This window comes from Pantherophis guttatus, chromosome 6, assembly GCF_059756535.1.
Source record: "Pantherophis guttatus breed Tessera chromosome 6, ASM5975653v1, whole genome shotgun sequence".
In the NCBI taxonomy this organism is placed as follows: domain Eukaryota; kingdom Metazoa; phylum Chordata; class Lepidosauria; order Squamata; family Colubridae; genus Pantherophis; species Pantherophis guttatus.
Window position 1 is genome coordinate 38,623,297 of NC_142068.1, and position 24,343 is coordinate 38,647,639.

The 24,343-nt window shown below is 37.8% G+C and overlaps 2 protein-coding genes across 6 annotated transcripts in view; one reads left to right on the forward strand and one right to left on the reverse strand.

Annotated features, from left to right (window-relative positions):
• The window catches only part of ATG4B (autophagy related 4B cysteine peptidase), a 23,511-nt gene extending 11,635 nt beyond the window's left edge, over positions 1 to 11,876 (forward strand). For all 3 annotated transcript variants that reach the window (XM_034439541.2, XM_034439542.3, XM_087872121.1), the window contains exons 7-13: positions 1,553 to 1,632; positions 2,170 to 2,366; positions 3,116 to 3,194; positions 5,428 to 5,573; positions 6,394 to 6,450; positions 8,976 to 9,069; positions 10,297 to 11,876. In XM_034439541.2, the coding sequence (XP_034295432.1) occupies positions 1,553 to 1,632; positions 2,170 to 2,366; positions 3,116 to 3,194; positions 5,428 to 5,573; positions 6,394 to 6,450; positions 8,976 to 9,069; positions 10,297 to 10,370 (727 nt within the window). In that variant the 3' untranslated portion in view covers positions 10,371 to 11,876. The remainder of the gene's footprint in view (positions 1 to 1,552; positions 1,633 to 2,169; positions 2,367 to 3,115; positions 3,195 to 5,427; positions 5,574 to 6,393; positions 6,451 to 8,975; positions 9,070 to 10,296) is intronic.
• On the reverse strand, positions 7,417 to 24,338 carry DTYMK (deoxythymidylate kinase). 3 transcript variants are annotated; one of them, XM_034439549.3, is made up of 6 exons: positions 24,298 to 24,338; positions 24,204 to 24,267; positions 21,999 to 22,107; positions 20,030 to 20,120; positions 19,171 to 19,368; positions 18,171 to 18,955 (listed from the first exon to the last, which is right to left on the reverse strand). In XM_034439549.3, exons 2-6 carry the CDS (start codon positions 24,259 to 24,261, stop codon positions 18,845 to 18,847), a joined length of 567 nt encoding a protein of 188 aa, XP_034295440.2. In that variant the 5' UTR covers positions 24,262 to 24,267; positions 24,298 to 24,338; the 3' UTR covers positions 18,171 to 18,844. The 3 variants fall into 3 exon arrangements, with proteins under 3 accessions (XP_034295439.2, XP_034295440.2, XP_034295438.1); XM_034439548.3 differs by lacking the exons at positions 18,171 to 18,955; positions 24,204 to 24,267; positions 24,298 to 24,338 and adding exons at positions 7,417 to 7,562; positions 23,151 to 23,340; XM_034439547.3 differs by lacking the exons at positions 24,204 to 24,267; positions 24,298 to 24,338 and adding an exon at positions 23,151 to 23,340.
• Positions 24,339 to 24,343: the final 5 nt, after the last annotated feature.

Consider the following 24,343-nt stretch of genomic DNA (forward strand, 5'->3'; position numbering starts at 1 on the left):
GTCACCTCCCGTATGGACTACTGTAATGCTCTCTACATGGGGCTCCCTTTGAAAAACACCCGGAGGCTCCAACTGGTCCAGAATGTAGCCGCATGGGTGATTATGGGTACAGCTCGTTGCAGTGCAGTGCGAGCTGCACTGGCTCCCAGTGGTCTTCCGGGTGCGATTCAAGGTGTTAGTTATCACCTTTAAAGCGCTCCATGGCTTAGGACCTGGGTACCTACGAGACCGTCTTTTGCCACCAATAGCCTCCCACCGACCAATTTGTTCTCACAGGGAGGGGACTACTCAGGGTACTGTCAGTCAAATTATGCCGACTGGCGACTCCCAGGGGGAGGGCCTTCTCTGTGAGGGCTCCAACCCTTTGGAATGAACTGCCCCCTGAGATACGAAATATCCCTGATCTCCGTGCTTTCCGCCGTGCCCTCAAAACCCTGATGTTCCAACAAGCGGGGCTAAACATATGAACATGTGAATGTTTTTAAAATGTTATCTAATTTTAGGTTCTATTTAATTGGGCCAAACTATGTTATAATAATTTTAATTAGCAATTTTATGATGTTTGTGTATCTATATTTTTCTTGACTGTACACCGCCTTGAGTCCTACGGGAGAAAGGCGGTATAGAAATATAATTAATAAATAAATAAATAAATAAATAAATAAATAAATAAATAAATAAATAAATAAAATATTCCATATAGTTCACTATAAATATTTCTAGAATTTCCAAAAATTCTAGAAAAACTACTGAGACTCAATATTGAATGAAACTTCAAAATGAAGTTCATATAACTCATATAATATTGAATTATACCTTTCTTCTGCCTCCATTTCTCACTCCTTGCTCTATGTCCTGCTGTATCAGGCCAAACACTTATCTGATTCAACATCTTGATCCTATAGGTGACAACCAGATATATATATATAAAGACCATAAGCAGGAAATGAGTTTTTGTCTAATGAAGAAAACAATATTTTTAGCTCAAAAGACCCTTGAAACAATATAATTATTCTATTTTTTAAAAAAAGCTTTACATACATCAATTGCACTGTATAAATGAGTATTGATAGCATTACAAATAGAACAAATTTGGTATAGTAGTTAAAAACGCTAGACTAGGAATATGCAGAATTGAATTCTGGAAGAAAAAAGGTACTGAGAAATCATTTTCAAAATACTGCCAAGTAAACTGCATCTCATCAGGAGTTAAGTGTATTTTGAATGACCATAACAAGAACATATTAACAATAGATGGAAAGTCCTTTTCCCTGTAAGCTCTTTCTTTTCTGTTGGTCAAAATGATAAAAAATTAAGTAGTATGAAATTGTATGGAACAGAAGAATGCAGGTAATTTGTAATACATATTTATATCCTCTTTATAACTATCATTTTGTGTACTTCATTAAAAATATGACAGATTAAAACTTGACATTTTGTGTTGATTCACTGATACTAACCCAGATGATGTGATTGCCCTTGGCAAATTTCTAGATCTCTTAATGTGTATCTTATTCACTTAAATACCTTTGTCTTTAATTTTTATCCTTAGAAAACTTGCCACGTTTGATATGTGGAGTTCTTTGGCAGTGCACATAGCCATGGACAATACTGTTGTGATAGAGGAAATAAGTAAGTATCATTGTACTGTTTATAAAAGTGTGTGCCTATTGTTGAAGGGATATGGTTTTTAAGATAATTGGGCTTAAAGAGTCACAAGACATTTGTTAGGTTTACTGGATGCCTGCTGCAGTGTATCAAATCTGTAATTGATTGGTTTGAGTAAGTTTTTATTGGTATTGTTGTTAGAGGTGGATTGCTGAAATAGTGCAATTTTATATTTCAGTATTTATTGTTATGTCTGGTAAAACTGAATTGTTGAGCTCTCAAAGCTAAAGATACAGATCGTTTCTACATATGAAAAAAAGTTTTCCTTTTGTAGCTTTATGGTAGCAACAGAATGTGTGGAAGAACCTGCTTCCAGGCTTTGAAATGTTGATTATAAATATTTCCATTATAATAAAATAAGCATTTATATTAGCAATAATAAATGTAAGTAATATGTGGTAGATGTACTGTATGTACGTAGTTCTATTTGCTATTCAACAGTAAATTAGACTATATGGGCATAACCAAGGCTATTTCTGCTGATTTTTTATCTTTTGGCAGGAAGGTTATGCAAGCCCAATTGTCCATGTCCTGGAGCCTCAGCATTTCCTTCTGCAGAATCAGATTTTCTTTCCAATGGTTATCCAGATGGAGATGTATCTACAGACAGTTTATTGCTTTGGAAGCCACTAGTGCTGCTGATACCTCTTCGCCTTGGTCTCACAGATATCAATGAAGCCTATATTGAAACACTAAAGGTATACAATAATTTTAACTACCTGGATATCTGAAACCATGTGGTTTGGTGTATGCATTTTTAATACTTATAATTCTGGTCCATATTCATAATTAACAGTGTTAACTGTGAATGCAATAGCATGTCAAGATAAATTCTTTATAAGGCTCAGAATGTCTGAAATACATGATCTACATATTCAACTGTGCTATCCAGAACTGTCATTATTAGAGCAGCTCATTCTGAATAGATAGAATTGTTTTAGTGATTGTTGCAGTGATTTAAATATGCAGGTACCTAATGCACATTTGTAATCATCCTAGTTCTATTTAATAATTCAAGGTCATATATTTTTCTCTGAGCTAATTCTAAACAAGTGTATCTTCATTGACTAATATGATTAAACTACAAACTTGTATAAACATTTTCCTGAGAATAGAGCTTAGTTTTGAGTAAATACTATGCATAAAATTGTGGTGGTGGTATTGTGTGTAGGGAGCCAATCATCATTTCGTGCTACCATTGTCAGTCACCCTTTATTGGAGTTTACTAATTATATAGTTTTGACACTGTTATTTCATGAAAACTATTGCACTGTAAATGGCTTTCCCCTGTGGTTTCTTGTCTTAAAAATGCCCAGTGCTGAAGTAACTTGTTTGAATGTTCAGTAGTGGATATGTGTAAAAAAACCTATTCTGAATAGCTGTGTAATGCCCTTTATTGTGAGTGTTGTTTTCCACTGTGATTAATTGTGCATATATTACTTTCCAGCATTGTTTTATGATGCCTCAGTCCTTAGGTGTGATTGGAGGAAAACCGAATAGTGCTCATTATTTCATTGGATATGTTGGTAAGTTTAAGCTGTATATATGCTGAATATATTAATGAGTATGGATCTGTAAGATATTTCAAACCATTTTCTCAGGTGCAAATCAGCTGCTGTTAGCCAAGGTAGACTAAACAAGGCTTAGTGCTATTTATTGACATATCTTGAAGCATTCTTCTTAAGAGGACGAGACGAAGGTGAAGAGGACATGGGGTCTTAAGTTTATATTTATACTATGTAGGAAACATCTGTTTGTGTTCAAACCTAGTCATTCCTAAAATCTATATTCCCTCAAACTTTGATCTGTAAAAAGGTAACTTCTTACATGATTATGCAAAAATGTATTGAACTTTGTTTCCAGCCTGTACTATGATAAAGTGGTTTGACAATCTTTAACCTGTATTTTTGGAGACTATTAAGATTATATAACAAGTTTCCTAGTAACACAGAATTACACATACACAAAATTTGAGGTAGTCCTTGAAATTATAACCACCCATTTAGTGACTGTTTGAACTTAGTGACACATAAAAAAGTGATTTATGACCATCTTTCACACTTAAAGACTATTGAAGCATCCCCATTGTCATGTGATCAAAATTTGGGCACTTGGCAACTGGCATGCATTTATGACAGTTCCACTGTCCTGGGATCATATCACTATTTGTAACTTTCCCAGATGGCTTCTGACAAGCAATGGGAGAAGTCAGATTCACTTAACAACCAATGATTCACTTAGCAATTGCCAGAACAAGGTCAAAAAGCAAGATTTGCACATGATAGTAAATCCTATTATGTTGTTCAAAAGAGGAGTAAGAGTACTGCAGAAATGTCAGTCTAGGAAAACATGCTTCAACCTGTTCTAAGTCCAGGGGCATAGTCCTGGCAGATAGGGTATCTTCCTACATCTTCTAGCAATGCTGAGGAGAAAGCATTTCATAAGGCTGGAGTGAAAACCCTTCTGAGTTAGAACATTTACCTGGTATTTCATATATATCTTATTAGCCATGAGAAATTGAGAAGTATTGCCTGCATTGATTTGATGATCTATATCAAACAGTTGCTTCTTAAATGTTACTGTTACCTGCTCATAACCTAAATAGAACTAGGCAGGAGAGGAAAAGTCATAGGAGCAAAAACTTGTGAATTTGCTTGCTTCTACTTGCTTTGGAAGCTAACCTAAACCTGATGGAAGAAGTGTTTACTTCAGCCAGTAATTTAATGTGGTCTGCGCATTCTCATCTCCACACTTGCCATTCCAACCCCATATGCATTAGGTGGAGGACTCAAAATTGCCCTTAGAAATTTGGATTGTGTGAGTTTCAACGAAGAAAGATTGTGGAGTGTTCCAAACTATGTACTACATAGTAATTATGCTAGAGGCTTGGCTTAAAAAGCTTAAGAGCTGCAGGTGTTTATATTGGCCTTTACTAGAGTAGTAAAATTTTAAAATATCCACTGCCCTTTTATGTGCATTCTATGTAACATAGTTAGCAGCAGCCATTTTCTTTCCATTAGTTTGGAGGACCACTGCTAGGTATTTATTTATCTAGCATTTGTTCAGTGGCATTATTGTTGATAGGCCTGGGGAGCCTTTTGGGTCAATTGGCAAATGCAGTCATTTTTTGGGGGGATGGGGCACTGTAATTAATTTCCAATTATTCCTTTTTATTTAGCTGTACAAAAACATTCAAGTCCAATAGGGGTCCTTGAAGGAGTACTGCATCATATGTTTATAACTTAATAATTGAATGAATAAATAAACAGAATAGCAATATGCCTCTCTACTGTTTGGGTAGTTGAAAATTCAGATTATCAAGTCAGTCTACTACTTCGTTTGAATACAATTTGAATACAAAAGGTGCTGATGTACAGTTCTGTTTTACAGCGTTGGCAGCTGGAATGGGGTACTGTCAGATATCCTTCACAATGACATACAGTATTAGAATATTTTGTTGTGGTTCATGAATAAGAAATCAGTCAGTGATCAGTGGTGGTATTATACACCTTTTGGGATAGTTTTGTCTGAGACATGGAATCAAGATAAAGGCAGGACCGAGATACTACTCTAGGGCTATATTTCTCAGTAAGATGTTCAAGTAAAAGGCACTGGTCAATTGTAAAGTGACCTTCTCCAAAGCAGCTTGTTCTTTTGCAGGTAATCTTTTAAGTTTCCAATGGATATATCTCACATAGAGTTTACTGATAATATTAAGGAGCTTGTAGATACATGATCTTTTCATTGATCTTTATTTAGGTGAAGAACTAATCTATCTTGACCCACACACTACTCAGCCTGCAGTGGATCCTGTAGACAGTTGCCACATCTCTGATGAAAGCTTTCATTGCCAGCATCCGCCTTGCAGAATGAGCATTGCAGAACTGGATCCTTCTATTGCAGTAGTGAGTATGCATACCTGAAGTTCACTTTCCTATCAAGGGAGTGCTATAATTTCGGACAATCCTCTATTTCAGGGGTCTCCAACGTTGGCAACTTTAAGACTTGTAGACTTCAACTTCCAGAATTCCTCAGCCAGCAAAGTAAAGCTGGCTGAGGAACTCTGGGAGTTGAAGTCCACAAGTCTTGGAGAGACCCCTTGGTTGGAGACTCCTGTTCAAATTAGCTACCGATTCCTCTCTTTATGAACGTATTCTGTTGTGCTCTCCCTGTTCATCATAAAATTAAATATATTCCTGTTTTGAAGCATGAGAAATAATTATTTCCAGATTACAATAGTTGCGGCTTTTAGATTACAGGTAACAGAAAAGAGACATGTATCCTAGATAAATCTAGACAAGTGAATGGTCAGATGCCATATTCTTTACATTATATTACAATATTACAAGTAAAGATCATCCATTGAAATTTAATGTAGGGCGATTCAGGAGAGACATAATTTCATATAGAATCTAATTAAATATAGAATGTTCTCCCTGTAAATATAATGGCAAAACACTGGGGTGGTTTTAGAGGAAACTTGTCAAGTTGATGGACAATCAGGCTATCAGTGCCTACTAATGTTGATGGAATCATAGGCAGCTTGTCTTAAATACTAATTACCGGGAATTCATATTGCCCACCAAGTACAAGCTTGTGAGCTTTCCAAGTACATCTATTGGCCACTCTGTAATACTGAATGCTGGAGAAGGATTCATGACTTATCTAATAGGGGTCTTCTTAATTTAAATCTGTTTTAGAATAATAAAAATATTGTCATTATAGGGATTCTTCTGCAAGAAAGAAGAAGACTTCAGTGACTGGTGCCAGCAAATCAAGAAGGTTTGTATGTAGTTTTTTTGTAAAAAAAACAACACAAAAATGGTCAGAACTAGGACAACTGATTTTTTAAAAAATAATAATAAAAATGAACGCATTTGGAAGAGTTAGGGTAAAATGAGTTAGTTTTAAAAGACTAGCAATCTTGTCAAGATACCTTTTGTCAATGTCATCATATGTTAGCTCTGTTAGATATCTTTTTTAGAGGTTACAGCTTTTCTGGATTGCCTAATCATTAGGCAATCATTTTACTATTATAGGATAGATGAATCAGTGGGCTTTATTTGATATTGACAATGTTTTACCTCCTTCAGAGATATCCATTGAATATTTGTTTTTTAAAAGTTATAAAATATGGGAAATGTACAAATAAAAGTACTTCTGTTATCTTGAAGCATCTGGTAAACAAAATCTAAGATTTACCATGGAATTATTTGTTTATGTAAGAAATCAATGCTGGTTTTGTCCCATGTCTTCAAAGGATCCAGATAATCATCCTCTTGGAGGGTGCTGTATAATTGCCCTCTAATAAATCTTTCCTTTTTGGAGTCAGGGTGAGAGTTGTCAAAAATGGTTGAATCTATGGAGGCGTATTAAGGAGGGGACACAGGAGTTTCTTTCAGTTGCCTCTTGAAGTGAAGTGCAATCTGTAGAAGAACCAGGAATGGGGTAGGCATCTAAGCCACAAGAACTCCACCCATTCATGAAGAGATAAGAAATTAGGGGAAAATGTTTAAAAGATAAGAAATTGAAATTTTAATGTATAACTTTATGTGTAATGTACTATGCAAACTGGTCCTAGTAGCTGGGTGGGAAATTACTTTCCACCACCTCCCAAGAAGAGAGCTGGTTACCTTAAACAAGAGCACTGGCCAACAACCCACCAACACACTCAAAGAGGAAAATAAATTCCTCTTCACCCCCTCCAGACATTACTTTGGCCTCGTCGCTTACAAGGAGCTCCTCAGTCCACTAGGAAGCCATCTGCCAATAGAAGGAGGCTGGTCTCAGCAGGTGTCTGCATCATCCCCTATTGCCAGTGAACATAACTGCCCACATGATCACTGGGGAATTCTCCCAAATTCCTGCTTGAAACGATGAAATCCGTAAGGCACCTGAAACAAATCATCTTAACTCTGAAACATTCAATGATAAAACATGAAATAACCATATCTCAATTGGTCATTTTGCAAGTTTCATTAAAATCAACAGGTCCTCAGCTAGTTACAATTATCCATCCTATTTGCTTGAGATTGAAGCCCAAGATTTTTCTGCATTTCATGTAAGGTACATTAAAGGCATCAAACTAAATCCTAGGCAAGGAACTTTGGGAATGTAGTTTCAAGAATAAATATACAAAATAGGGTAAAGAGCTGGATATTGTGATGGAAATCCTGTAACCTATTATTAAAGTATTAATTTAATGATAGTGTTCTAGAAACAGTATTTCCACGCCAGTTGTATTTAATGCAAAATAGATTTTAGGTTGCAATAAAATGATTGGATAGAAAGTTCAACAATGAAATATGAAATTGTTTAGACAGTAAAATAATATTATTAGCTTTAAATCTCTAGAAGGGCTTTGAGCAATAACTAGTTGTAGCACTTCTAACATTGCTTTCGCTTTCAAGAAGCTAACATTTTTTAGTATTTAAAGAGGATGGAACAAGAAAATATTACACAGTAGCAAAGTCTAAATGACCTAATTTCTTTAAAATGCATGCAGATTTGATTTGTGACAGTAACAACTTCCCTACTTTTGTATATTAAATCAATAGTGGAAAAAAGAAAGGGGAACCTAATTGTACATTACAGGAATGGGGGGGAAAGGTTAAAAAAATTAAGCTCATCCAATAGGTCTCCCTTGGTGAGATAGTGGATATAAATATGATTAATATAAATAAGCATACATTTCACAAATATATATAAAAAGCAAAATTCCTAGTTTTCCAGCATCTGCACTAATCCTCATTTTAGAGGTAATTTGCAATACAACAATGCATCTTTAAATAAAATTGCATTTGCAACTCTGCATGTTAGGGGAAAATGCACACAAAAATATACATTCAAATTTGTACAAGCTAACATATAAGGATAGATTAATGTAATGAAAAACAGTGGAATCAAACTATATAAATTTGCCCTCTTTGGGTTCAAATCTCACTTGAAACCTGCTGTCTTGCTGGCTGCATTAATTTGTGTTCTTAAGTGGGACTGTGTACATTCTATTCTCAAATACAGTATATTTTCCTGTGCTTTTATTACTTTGTTCTTTTTTATTGTTGGAAGCTGAAGAGTTATACCAAGTATGTAAAACCACTATACTTTTCAGAAGAACATTTTTTTTTTTAGTATTGCAATATGCTGTGCATTCACACATTTTAAGCAAGTCTTTAGAATCATAAAGACTGGAAATTAATTTGTTCTGTAAGTGAAACTGTGAACTGAAGGTGCATTATTTATATCAAATATTCAATACCCCTAGAAATAGCAAAGGAATGTAACTGTTTTTAATATATTTCTAACAGTTGTCACTGATTAGAGGAGCCCTTCCCATGTTTGAGCTAATAGAACATCAGCCTTCACACTTCTCTAGTCCTGATGTCTTGAATCTCACTCCAGGTAATGTTCATTTATTTGGTTATAGAAGGAATGAACATTGTATGAATGAAGGAATTTTAATATTTGGAGTTTTTATTTAATTCCGGATAAATTATGATAGCATGTTTCTTCATTGCCTAAGAAAGATTACCAGCTTTCAAAATTGATATTTGATCTTTAAAAATCATTGGGATTGTTTTTAGATGCAGTTCCATACTATAATATTCTAATGTCAGCTGTATCAGATAACCAGACTATGAAACAGACAGACATTGTGCAGATCTAAAGTTACTTTTATCAGAACAGCTATAGCAGGGGTGTCAAACTCAATTTCATTGAGTGTTGCATCAGGGTTGTGTTTGATCTCAGGGCAGCGGGTGGACATGGCCAGGGTGGGCGTGGCCAGCTTGACATCACTCATGTTGAGAGCACCTGTGGTGGCCTGGGCGGGGCTGGCAGGATCCTGCTGCAGCCCTCTGCCAGCCAAAATGGAACCCGGGAGGACCAGGCTCCATTTTGGCTGGCAGAGGGCTGCAGGAGGCCGTCGCAGTTGAAAACAGAGCTCGGGAGGACCATGTGCGGCCCTCCCAAGCTCAGTTTTTGTTGGCAGAGGTACTGCAGGCCGGTCCTTCACTATTTCCGGGGTGGCCCTACGGGCCAGATATAAACGCCCTGCAGGCCGACACCCCTGAGCTTGACACCCCTGAGCGACAGTAACAGAATCGTGCAGGTTTAACAAAACTTCCCTCCCTTTTATCTTCATAAAAATTGGAGAGGGTGGCTGTCTGAGGCATTTTCTCAAAGCAATTTTTTTCACCTGGACCCACATTTGGTGAGGGGAGTCTTCCATCCAGGGAGTCATCCTCTTTATTCATTACATTGTTATTGTTTCATAAAATGCAGTGATTTATAAAATAATTACTTCTAAATCCTGTAAAGTAGAGTAGCTCTTGCAGGATTTTTGTTGTACTTTAGCTTTTCATTCCTGTAAAAATTTCTGAAAATAGATAAGGAAGGCTAAGTTATCATTCTACCCATGTACTGTGGCTGATGCAAATTGAATTACCATAGACCATGTGCATTTGCTAAAAATAAGTTAAACTGACTGGCATTACCTAGTGTTTCTATTATTCAGAACGCAAAACACAGCTGGTGTTTTGCATAGTTTATATTTTAATTATGATTAAATGTGTTGTGGGAACAGTCTAAAAGTAATACTGAGGCATATAAATCATTCATCTCTTGTAGATTCTTCTGATGCAGACAGATTGGAAAGATTCTTTGATTCGGAGGATGAAGATTTTGAAATCTTATCACTGTAACAAAAGAAACTACAATAACTGCCAATTTGGGTTGAGGGGGGAGGGGAGCTCCTTGGAGAGCCTTGGGCTACCAGCTTTCATAGGTGCTTGTTGACATCCTTGCCTCCCATTTACCCCAGCATTCTGTGCAACCTTGGAGCAGAGTGGATTTTTGCAGTGGGATCAAGAAAACGGGTCGTCATTAAGGCCTTAATAGCTTTAGTTACTTTTTCAGTGCAAGGATATCCATGGGAACGGGATGCAAAGTTTCCTAGGAGCTGGAAATTATTTTCATAGGAACAGACACAGGCACAAAGGCTTGACTATAATAGTAAAAGCCCTTCAGAGTGTTTGGCTTAAGTCTCTCTATTATTAGCGGGTCTTATTACTTCTGTTCCCATTTTTATAGTGTGAAATGAAAACCAGCATAACAGCTGTGAGACAGGTATCTGCGTTATGTCTCCCTAACCAGCCGGCCATGTTCTGAATTATTTGGGGCCACAAGCTCCCTCAAGATTGACTACACCAAATGTTCCAACTTGTACTTTAGATTTTCTCTAATACAGTGCTTCCATACTTTTGGTTTCAAAGTTGCAATTTATTTTTAAAAATATAATAGTCTGCATTCTAGCAATCACAAGAGCATATCATACGGAACATGTTAAAATATGTTCTAAAGATGACAAGAGAACATCACTACATAATAATATGGAAGGCTCTCAGTTATTCACTTGACTCTTCTCATAGTATGCACAAACAGAATGGTGTTATTCAGATTTTGCTTCGTTATACCTAATTTTTATTTGGACATTTTTCTATTTTGTATTGAAAATATGGCTGCTATTTAATAAAATGAGGTGAAAACATCCATTAGCTCACGAATTAAAAGTACTTCTGATTCCTCCTTTTAATAAAGTTTAGACTGTTCATGGACACAAATCTTGCATTAACAGCTATTTTAACATCACGATTTTAGGCCAAATGTGTGTTCTCATCTCCCCCTTTTTGAAAGTACTACACAAGGCTATTTATATTGTGTGTCTTTATTTGTTTTTCATTTGTTTCAGTTCTTATAATGAAATTCTAACGAAACTTAAAGCAAATTCTGCATCCCTTAAATGATTAGCTTTCTGGCCAGGATTTCCAGCCTATTATATTCCAAAATAGCAGAAGAGCTCCTCTGTTTCTAAAAGGTAGGAATGGCTGGCAAGAACCCCATCAGTTCCAAGCATTAGCTCAATCAATGGATGTTGCAGTAGCAAATATGTTTACAGAGCATTCTTGCCTGCATTTATAAGCAGAACTGTCAAACTACAGATGGTACTATAGCCATCTATAAAGTAATTGCATATAGTAGGTCCAGTTGCCTATTTAGCTACTAGAAATCAAATTTGAACCATGTTGCTTATTTGTCATTGTTATAGCTTGCTGTGCTTCTCCTTCTTTTGGAAGAAGAGCATAGTCGGATTGTGTTTCATTCATCAACTGCTTTCAATTTGTATCTGAATAAAACAAATTTAAAAAGGCTTTTGTATTCCTGGTACTTTTTTCTGCACCACTGATTGAAAGTAAGATAAATTTAAAAGAGAATCAGAGTTTCTTTTAATAAAAGCTCTACAGGTGAAACTCAAAAAATTAGAATATCGTGCAAAAGTTCAGTTATTTCAGTAATGCAGCTTAAAAGGTGAAACTAATATATGAGATAGACTCATTACATGCAAAGCGAGATAGTTCAAGCCTTGATTTGTCATAATTTTGATGATTATAGCTTACAGCTCATGAAAACCCCAAATTCACAATCTCAGAAAATTAGATTACATAAAATCAATAAAACAAGGATTGTACATAGAATATTGGACCTCTGAAAAGTATAAGCATGCATATGTATTCAGTACTTGGTTTGGGCCCCTTTTGCATCAATTACTGCCTCAATGCGGCGTGGCATGGATGCTATCAGCCTGTGGCACTGCTGAGGTGTTATGGAAGACCAGGATGCTTCAATAGCGGCCTTCAGCTCTTCTGCATTGTTCGGTCTCATGTCTCTCATCTTTCTCTTGGCAATGCCCCATAGATTCTCTATGGGGTTCAGGTCAGGCGAGTTTGCTGGTAATCTCATAATCATTGAACCAGGTTTTGGTACTTTTGGCAGTGTGGGCAGGTGCCAAGTCCTGCTGGAAAATGAAGTCATCATCCCCATAAAGCTCGTCTGTGGAAGGAAGCATGAAGTGCTCCAAAATCTCTTGGTAGACTGCTGCGTTAACCCTGGACTTAATGAAGCACAGTGGACCAACACCAGCAGATGACATGGTTCCCCAAATCAACACAGACTGTGGAAACTTCACACTGGACTTCAAGCATCTTGAAGTGTGTGCCTCTCCATTCTTCCTCCAGAGTCTTGGTCCTTGGTTTCCAAATGAGATGCAAAAGTTGCTCTCATCAGAAAAGAGGACTTTGGACCACTGAGCAACAGACCAGTTTTTTTTCTTTAGCCCAGGTAAGACGCTTCTGACATTGTTTGTTGTTCAGGAGCGGCTTGACAAAAGGATACGACATTTGAAGCCCATGTCCAGAATCCGTCTGTATTATTATTATTATTTATTGAATTTGTATACCGCCCTACTCCTGAAGGACTCAGGGCGGTGAACAGCCAAAAGATAAAATACATATAATACAAATGTTAAAAAACCATTAAAATACAATTAAATAAATTGGCCCAGAGAACAAAATTTAAAACACCCCACATTTACAAGACAAATTTAAAATTTAAAAAATTTAAAAAGTTTAAAAGAGAGGTTAGGCCAGGCCGGTATGTGGTGGCTTTTGATGCACTGACTCCAGCCTCTGTCCACTCCTTGTGATTTTGAATGGCCTTTTCCTGACAATCCTCTCCAGGCTGCGGTCATCCCTGCTGCTTGTGCACCTTTTTCTTCCACACTTTTCCCTTCCACATAACTTTCTATTAATGTGCTTTGATAGAGCACTTTGGGAACATCCAACTTCTTTTGCAATTATCTTTTGAGGCTTTCCCTCTTTATAGAGGGTGTCAATGATGGTTTTCTGCACAACTGTCAGGTCAGCAGTCTTTCCCATGATTGTGATTCCTACTGAACCAGACAGAGACCATTTAAAGGCTCAGGAACCCTTTGCAGGTGTTACGGCCTAATTAACTGATTAGAGTGGGACACTTTGAGCCTACAATATTGAACCTTTTCACAATATTCTAATTTTCTGAGATTGTGAATTTGGGGTTTTCATGAGCTGTAAACCATAATCATCAAAAGTATGACAAATCAAGGCTTGAACTATCTCGCTTTGCATGTAATGAGTCTATCTCATATATTAGTTTCACCTTTTAAGTTGCATTACTGAAATAAATGAACTTTTGCACGATATTCTAATTTTTTGAGTTTCACCTGTATTGTGTATTTTAAAAATGATACACATTCTGAATATTCTAATACCACATTTCGCAATCTAGAAGGATATAGTACTTAGGTTTCCTCATTAAATTTTGTGCACAGACATAACAAACACTACCGGTATATAGGATTGAGAATCTGATTGACACATACAGCTCTAAAAGAACACGAAGTTAAATTATAAAAACAATTAAAGCCTCTCCCTTTAAAAATTGGTGGACAAATAATTGAATTTGAAGAACATAGCACTAAAAACTACACACAATTTAATATTTGAATACATAATTTAAACACATTAAATGTAAATCAGATATGTATGGTAGTTCGTAAAAAAGAAGTACCAACAAGAGGAAAGAAAATAAGGCAGTTCCTTCCATGTGTCTGTGCAGATTTGTAAGTATCTTATAACCAAATAACTGAGAAATTTTCAAGGCAGACAACACATGCACACACAAATTAAAAACAAATCCTAATTACCTAAGAATTCTATAGACCTTGGGGAAGGTAGTTTAACCTCCATATTCTCCAGAGAATATGCTGAAACCTTTACTCTTCCAATTCAATAGTTTTTAACTATTATTAGCTGATTAAATGAACTAAATATTCCTCCAAATACAAATCGTTCTAGAGGTGCTTTGCAAAAAATTTAAAAGGATTAAAACATAAGAGGTAAAACAAGGAATCAGCTGTCCTCTTCCAATAGAGGCAATGAAACAAATGCAAACCAGGCTCATTGTTATTCAAAAGCTCATGTTATTCAAAACTTCAATCAAGCATTTGTTTTCAATAATTCAAATGGGGTTTGAAATTGGAGTGGGAGAAATCCTTTATTTTAATAAAATATTTAATTGACATCTTGACATCAGTGGACCTCAAGGCAGCCTACTACATGTCCTGATCCACCCAGCACATCGCAAGTACCCGCGCTTTGCGTATGCCAATCGCCATTTTTAATATCAGGCCATGCCGTTCGGCCCCCAGGACATTTACCAAATTGTTAGCGGCAGTTGCAGCGACGCTCCGATTGATTACAGAACGCATACTGTGCTACTTGGACAACATATTAATCCTGTCGTCCTCCCAGGCGCAAGCCACAAAGGACTTAAGAGACAGTGATCCACATACTCCAACACCAGTTTCTCTCTAAACCTGAAAAAGAGTCATCTGACACCTACCACCCGCATACTCCACCTAAGGACGGTGATCAACTCGCTCAGAGGCCAGGTTTACCTGTCTCCGGATTGGTGTCAAGGCGTTGGTGTCACAAATTATCTTCCAACGGTTGGTCCCCTTGCTCCTCCTGTCTCAAGTTGCTTGGGAAAATGATCTCGTGTATTATGATTGTGCCCTGGGCATGCCGGCATGCTCGTCTGCTGCAATGGTTCTTACTACCGTTCCAGAGAACAGGGTGCAGCAGCTCCTGGGCCATTCCACCTTGAGTATGTCTATCCCTCCGATGGTGGACAACTGCCGCACTTCAGAAGAGGTGTGTGTTCCAGGAGCCCACAGTGACATTGGATGCAAGCCTCTTTGGCTGGGGCGCACATCTGCTCTCTCAAATGGCTCAGGGACAATGTCTCCAGCGGAATGGAAAAACAGCATCAACTGGCTGGAACTGAGGGCAATACACCTTGCCCTCCGCCACTTTCAAACCAGTGACAGGTCAACATGTGCTGATCTTATCCGACAATGTGGCCACGAAAGCACATATAAATCGAGAAAGGGGCACTTGTTCCCAGTCTCTCATGGCCAAGGCGGAGAGGTTGATGAGCTGGTCGGAGAGATACACGCTCTCCCTGAAAGCAGAGCACATCTTCGGCTCATCCAACGTTCAGATTGGTTGACCAGACAACATCTGGATCCGTCAGAATGGCGTCTTCATCCAAAGCTCTTTCAGGAACTATCGCTACGATTTGGCCTACCGATCATCGATCTGTTCGCCCGGCCGGAAAACATGCAACTTCTGAAGTTTTTCTCTCGATTTCTGAGCCCAGGGGCTGAAAAATGCAATGCCCTCTGCAGCGCATGGCCTCAGGGGTTGCTCTATGCATTCCCTCTCCTCCCACTCATCCTGAGGGTAATTCAAAAACTGTTAGCCAAAAGAGCAGAGGTGCTTCTAGTCGCCTCCCATTGGCCACAGCATCCCTGGTACACCGACCTGGTGAGCCTCTCCGTATCCCAACCCTGGAGGATTCCCCAGGATAGGATTTCTCTCAGCCAGAGGGTCATATTCCATCCGGAGCCCCAGTGGCTCCAGTTGACCATCTGGCACTTGAAAAGATCCTCCTGAGGAAGGATAATCTTTCAGGGAAGGTGATACAAACCATACAGGCTTTCAGGCGTGCGTTGACAAAACAGATTTACAACCCTTCTTGGCGATCTTTCTGTCTTTGGTGCTCCAAGGAGCACATCGACCCTACGTCAGCCTCCATACCTGAGGTCCTAGAATTCCTGCAATCAGGGCTGGACAAGGGGCTGGCCCCCAACACCCTACGCCAGCAGGTGGCGGCGTTGTCTACCATCCTTACCTGTGACTCGCACAGTACACATCTTCTCCAGCCTCCTCATTGTCTGACTTGAGCGCCAGCTGCACAGGCTGCTGGCGCAGCACACCAGCCTCCTCGCTGCCGGAATCAGCTACTAACTGCACAGGCCGCTGACGGACCACAACACAACCACCCACCAGAAGAAAGATGGCACACCTTGGATGTCAGGAGGGCCCTCCGCAGGTACATTAAACAAATGGCTTCGTTTCGACAGACTGAAGCTCTTTTTGTGATCTTTCACCCCTCATCAATGGGCAGAAAGGTCTCTTCCTCTACGGTGGGCCATTGGTTGAAGGCGTGTATTGTGAAAACATATGAGCTCAAGGCCAAGCCTTTACCTGACGGATTTTAGCTCACTCAACTCAGAGCACTGCCACAATGATGTCTTGGGCTATGCAGGCCTCCGTCAGCGACATTTGTAGAGCGGTCACTTGGTTCTCATTGACATCATTCATACATTACAAATTAGACAGTTATGCCTCAGCTGAGGCGTCCTTTGGACGGCGGGTGTTGCAGAGTGTACACTCCACCCAGGGCCCAGGGATCAGTCAGCCTCCCGCTCAGTGTTCTTGAGCTTGGGTATATCCCACACTTGGATTAACCAAGCAGTGCACTGGAAAATGGATGTTGACTTACCTGAACATCCATTTTCGGTGAGTTGCGGGATAATCCAACCTGCCCTCTCGGCTTCCTGATTAGGTCCCAGGGTGGGTTTCCTTTCCTTCACAGGACATGCTGGATGACTGCGCCTTTCTGAAACAACTGAAGCTCAGCCGAGCAAAGGCGTGGCCAAAGAAAAAAAAGAAAAAATCTACACTCAGCCTCTGGCAAATAGATGAAAGATAATCCATGCTTGGATTATCCCACAGCGCACCAAAAATGGATGTTCAGATAAGTCAACGTCCGTTCCAAGCTTGCAAAATTTAACAAATCAAGGACAGGTTGTCCTCGACTTACAACAGTTCATTTAATGACCAGTTACAACAGCACTGAAAAAGTGACTTATGACCATTTTTCAGTTACAATCTTTGCAGCATCCCCATGATCAAAATTCTGACGATTGGCAACTGGTTCATATTTATGACCATTGCTGTGTCCCAAGGTCATGTGATCATCTTTTGAGACCTTCTGACAAGCAAAGCTATGGGGAAGGCAGATTCACTTAACAATCATGTTATTAACTTAACTACAGTGATTCTCTTAACAACTGGCAAGAAGATTGTAAAATGGGACAAAACTCACTTAACTATTGTTTCACTTAGCAACATAAATTTTGGGCTCAAAATTTATGAGGAACTTCCTGTAATTAGGTTATTTCAGTTTAACCGTTATACTACAAGAAACTTACAGGACAGTGTTAAAGATAATTTTTTGGGGGGGAAATTGTGTTTATTAGATAATTTAACAAATTACTATTGCTTCAATCTATATTCAGTCTGTGTTTAATTATTGAAATGTCAGTGGTTGTATTGAGAATAATAAAATTCAAGGAATTAAAATAGAAAAAATATTGATTGAAATTGCTAGTTATAATCCTCTGTAATGCAATATATTTCTGCCAGTTTAATAAAAAACCAAGAATTTGCTTGTCTAATTTTTAAAACTGTATAATAGTATATGAATAGCATTCAAATTCATCTTGTAAGAAAAAATTATATCCACTATTTTAGAAATTCCATTTGAACATAAAATCAATCACATATAAGAAAACATAAATATAAAAATTAACATATTAAAGAATTTAAATAAGTTATTCAGTAATAATTATGGCTTTGCTTAGACTAAAATAAGAATATAAAAAGGTTGAACAAATTATTCTAGGATTCCTGACAAAAATTTTATCAATTGAGACAAAAAAAGTTATTTTGCTTTAATTCAATATACAATAGAATAAAATGTTAATTTAAAATGATGCTACCAGATTTTTGTCTTCCAAAGACCAACCTGGTTGTCTTCCTACAATGCCTGGAAGAGTCTGTGTCAGCTTGGAGGATTATTACCAGCCTCTATACATACAATAATTCGATAATAAAATACAAAATACAAACACTATTTTAAGCTGTTACATCAGTGGCATCAAACTTCCTTTAGAATCTACCCACACACACTCACTCACATTGTTAATACCTCAAGTTATTAAATATCCTTAGCCAGACATGCCCACTGCATAGTTGGGAATATTTTATCGATACTTACTCTACATATTACAAATGAAATATTACAAACACACACACAAAACCTTACTATAGTGAGAAGAAGTTAATGCACATGATTTCATTCAACATATTTATAGAAAAACTTTAGTACTGAACATCTCAAGTCTTATCTAAATGGAATATAGAACATATTCTATATTCACTCTTCTAAAACTCCACAGTCTGTAGAGGAACGGAGCGGATAAATAGTAAAGATTAGCAAATGAAACCTGCTTGGCCTCTCAAATATACACACATGCAGGTTTACCAAATATGTGAATGCAAATAGTGCAGGATTTGATTAAATAAGCTCTGGCTTTTAGGTTAAGTAAATTTCATTTCCACAGTTCTCCTAGAGGTTTGTGCTGAGCTTCTTGCATAGCCTCTTCTGTAAAGGATTTAATTTCTTTGTGCAAATCTTCTACACTTTTCGAAGCATCAATCAACTATATTCAAAAACAAAACATACAGAAATGAAACATTTATTATTTAACTAAGAAAGTGTCATTGAATGAATGCCCTAAATTCAGCTTTTCAGCTAGAGAGAAATGACTCATTCCATCTTCTACTCATAAAAAGTTAAAAAACCAATAGCTTATGGTTAACCAAAAGCTACAAGTACTACCAGCTAATTCTATTTTTTTAATATTTAATTTCTTACCTTCCAGTTTAAAGATTTATCTTTTATCAGATGGTAAAAACACTGGAGAACTTTCTCCTGAAAAGACGTGTTCTCATAGCGTTCATTTCCAAATTCTCCTCGTTTGGCTGCTTCCGATGTACTCAATTGAAGAAAAAGGATCAAATCTGGCTTTGGAAGCCCCACATCAGGTTGCTTGCACCATTCCAAAGAGAAGTTCTGTTCAGAGAGAATTAAGAGCCGCAGTAAATAGTTAAAAGTAAACAAATAACCATTTGATAAGATTACAGGAAGATAAATTATAGTTCTATTTCTTCACTAATATCCATACTTTCAGTTCTCAACAGATAAATATTCTTGTAGTGTTTGTATCTTGTCAGTTTATACCTTGTAGAAATATTTGAACATAAGACCTTTACATACAGTACAACCAGATGTGCTACAAACTACTACCCTTCCCCAAGGATATCATCTATTCTGCTAAAATTCCCCATAATATTTAGATACTTGACTATGACTGGGACTTTTGAGAACAGTAGCCCAATATATTAGGATAAATGCTATTTTTTTTAGGGAGTATAAATAGGATTAAATAGGCCAGGCTATTTCAATTTTATTTATTTATAACTGCCTTTAGCCAGTAAACCAGAGTCCAATAAAGACAAATAAGCATATACAACAAGCAATCTTAATGTTAAAATGGATTTCCTGTCAAAGCCTTTATACTAACAAAACTTTGCAATACTGCAAAATGTATAAAAAAATCTTATGAGCAAGCAGAAAATTGACATAAACTATCTGATTTCCAGAGACTGTTGCTAGAAAGGGTAAAATAAAATTTTGATACAATGCTAGGCTAGTACATTTCTGATTTACTCACTTCTTTTGCACCTGTGAAGGCTACTCCAGAAAAGGCATATCTGTCCACTATCAGAGTGACACCTTGGCTTAATTTTTCTTTAATAGATGGCCTGAACAAGAGAATGGTATTTTATTTACCAAAAGTAAAAATAAATTAAGTTACAATACTAGCATTCCATGACTATTCATTTAGTGTGTGTGGGAGGGGTCAATGTTCACACATCTTAGGGAAGAACTCCAGAAGAAAGCAATGGTGCAAAATGGGTGATTTCAGTACTTCTCCTTTATATAGGTTACTTTTAAGACTGCATTGTTTCATAACATCCTTTAATATAATGAAGATAATATACCACACAAATTGGGCTACTTCAAAATTATAATCAATTATAATTAGTTTTATAACCAATTAATTCATTGGATAATTTTTAAAGGCATATATAGTCATTGGTACTTGGGCAGCTCTTTAAGGACAGTATAGCCTGCCACATAGCTCCCAGCGATCCCACAGAGTTGGTCTCCTTCGGGTCCCGTCAGCTAAACAATGCCGGCTGGCGGGCCCGCGGGGGAGGGCCTTCTCTGTGGCTGCCCCAGCTCTCTGGAACCAGTTACCTCCTGAGGTCCAGACCATCCCCACCCTATTGGCCTTCCGAAAAGCGGTGAAGACCTGGCTTTTCTGGCAGGCCTAGGGCCGTTGATCTCGCTCTTGTGATTTGGCGAGATCCGGCCATATTGGCGTGAATGAGTTTTTAATGTTTTTAAATTTTTAAATGTTTTTTTATAATGATTTTTTAAAATGTATTGTGAGCCGCCCTGAGTCTTCGGAGAGGGGCGGCATATAAATTGAATTAATTAAATTAAATTAAATTAAAATGTATTTTGCTAATATCATAGTTTTCAATGCTTTCATTTTGTTACTTACAGTTTAAAAACTGGATTATGTTTTTGAGAGTCAATTTGATGCTGTTTTAAGACCAGAAATTAAGACCATGAGTTCTAGACCCAGCCTAGGCATGAAACCAGCTGTGTGATCATGGGGCATCACTCTGTGTTTTAGGAAGGAAGCAATGGCAAACCACTTAAGAAAACCCTTGCCAAGAAAACTGCAAGGGCTAATCCAGGTAGTCTTCAGGTGTCAACATGACTCAAAGGCACATAAAGAGATAAGTCTTTACAAGAATTTCAGTACAAATTTTTGGGTAAGTTTATATAATACTACACCAGAGTTGCAATCTTATGGCCTATGGAATTGTGTTATAATTCTAAGTTGATTTCATCCTCTTTTCTTACTATGCCATTCTGTATCATACCTGTACCAGGTTTAAATGGGTGGTAGAATCTATTCTTTAAAAAACTTTTGGAACAATATCATTTAAACTTGTGTTAAAGATAGTTTGCACCTGCTTCATTATATTATTCTATAACATCTCTTTATTTCAAATATTTTACCAGCAAGTCTATATCATAATTCTGAAATTTCTGAATCCTGACAAGAGATAGTATTCTTTTCCTGATTTTGTTTCCTGGGTACCTTTCCCATCCTTTTCAAGAAATATGTCGAGAACAATCCTATCTGTGTGGTTAGTGCACTTTTTAGGGCAGAAATAAGAAAAGGCACTCTGCTTTATCTTCCCAGAAATAATGCTTAACCTCTTGAAATAATTCATGCTAGTTTATAGTAACAAGTGGTTAATATCAATAATCAAATTCCAACCTGCTTCTTTCATCTTTTTCTGAAAAAAACTACTGAAGTTTTGAATGTTCTTGGGAGAAGGGGCTTTATGCCTGATTTCCTTCTTGGAACTGAAATTGAGAAGGGCATCTAAAATATTTTGGATCTTGGGATATTCTACACAGACCATAGGATTGCAGCCTAACACAATATTTGAAAGTCATACATTCATAATTTTCCCGAAGTAAAATGTGAAATCAAATTGGATTTAATGGGAAATATTTGGACCCCCTAGTACAAGATAAAAAAATTATCTTACACTTGCTCCCAACGATTCGCAGAAAACAGTAGATGCACCGTGTGGTCCTCCAAGTTATTTTTCTTTTCCAAGTAAGAACTTATTAGCTGTCCAGTTTCTGTTGACCTTTCTGTAATAAATAAACAGGAAAAAATGAAATATAACACACTTCCTCAGTCTCTTCTTTAAACATACAACACATGCATTAAGCATGCATTACATAAAGTGTAACTGCTTTATCTGATAATTTTTATCTCTCTCAAAATTCAGTTGAAAAGTATGGCATGACTTCAATATGCAAGTACATACAAAGATGGATTCCATGTTTGTTAGTTACACTTCATGTCTTGAAGTGTAAGAAATAAAGCTGTATGTGCACTTCCCCTCTATAGTACCATAATCCAAATGAACATACAAACAAGATCCTAATGGAGTATTAATTTAGTTAAATACTGTATGTACAATGGTGCCTTGATATTCAATTGCTTTGAAACTTATTGAATTTTGTACTCAATGCATTTTGACATGGAAATTTTGTCCCAGGACTCATTGTTTGTTTGGTACTCAACGCACAAGCTAAAACTTGTGTCGGCTGCCTCGTGATTCACTGCACTATTCTTTACGGGAAAAATTTGGTACTCATCACGCCTCCTGGAACCAATTAAGAATGAGTACCGAGGCATTACTGTATCAAATAATCTGCAGTGGAAATAAAGGAAATATTGTTTAAAATCTCACTAGTATACTGAACATAATTAGATGTAAGCATATTCTGTAAAGAACCAGCTGCTGAAAATGCTAGTTCCAAGTGTTCCAAAAGAAATAGCTTAAAAAAAAGCTTAAAAGTGTAGGACAGGATTACTTTTGAGTACTTATTAACTATAGATTAATCACAATTATAATAAAGTACAGATGGTGTACAACTTTCCCCATCAATAGCACCATCGCAAAACCCTCTTACTGTTACCATGTCTTTCTTCTACTATCAGTTGCTCAATAAATATAAATTCAACCATATCATCTAAACCATGCTTGTCTGGTTCTGAAGGGCTGTACCCACTGAGTTTCAGTCTGCTCTGCTACATTATATTGAGATCATTTTTCTCTAACGAAATTAGAGGCGACGCCATTCCTGCAGTATGGATCCACTCCCGAGGTCTGCGCTCCACTTACCGGGAAACCTGAGAAGTTCGGCCTGGTGCCCTGCTGCCCAGAGAGCCTCCACGAGCCTTCGGCTCTGTGTGCTTTTGCCTGCTCGGTCAACGCCCTCCAGGACAATCAAAGCCCCTCGTCGGCCCGCCATTGATACACCCTCCCAGTCTCTACCCGAGGCAACAACAAAAGTCACCGAACTTGCAACTTCCCGCGCTTGACAGTCATAGAAATGATACTTCCGGCGTGCAGAGCGGCCCCCGTCGCCATGGTAATCAAATAGGAAGGCGAAACCGGAAACGCGCGAACATTTTTTTTTTACACGAGGTCCTGGAAAAATACCCAGAAATAAGGTTTAACTAGAAGAGGGGGAGGAGGGACCCGAATTTCCTTTTGAGCACCAAAAAGAACTACGAGTTCATGAAAGGTGCGAGCAGGGAAGCCGATTGCTCGCTTCTTCTCGCTTTTATCTCTTAACCTACCGCATTTATTAACCACCAAGTCTTTTTGGGGCCACCTTCTAAAAAACTCCATACAGTGTAAACAGTCGCCGATTAATTTGCAGGGGGTAGGTGGAAGAACTGCACGTGCTGCGAGATACGGTTTTAGAAATCGTTTTTTTAAAAATACGGGATTCGGGGTGGTAACTCAAGACAGCGGGAGAAGCGATCGCGGACGACTTTCGTATGCAGTATTTTTATTTAGTGAGAGAACGTCCTAACCTCATTCGAACATATAGATAGATAGATATAATTTCCGAGGATTTTTATTCGTGCTTAAGTACGCCAAACCTTCGGCTGAACACGTGGCACTCCCTCATTTATCCGCACAACGACCCTGCACGACATTGGCTGCCTTCAATAGACTAAGCGGGTAGTTGGAAGGATTGGATCTTTTCAAACCATTTCTGCAAGTTAACCACGACAAATAAAGCATCACTCTCAAAATCTGTTTCTCCCCCCACTCCTTAATTCTTTCCATTGGAAAAGAACCCTCCAAAGTAGCACGCTTTGCTTTATAACCGAATCCGTTGTGAAAAGTGTCTATTTTCAGGGAATCCGTTGTGCAAAATACCTTTATGTTCAGGGTTTGGCAAACGGGATAAGCAGTTCGCAGCCCGTTTTAAGTCCATTGCCTCGTCGTTGGCGTGACTTAAAAAGAAAGGGCAGTGGCCGGAACAGGACAAGGGGAGAGCTCTCTTTACTTGGAAAAAA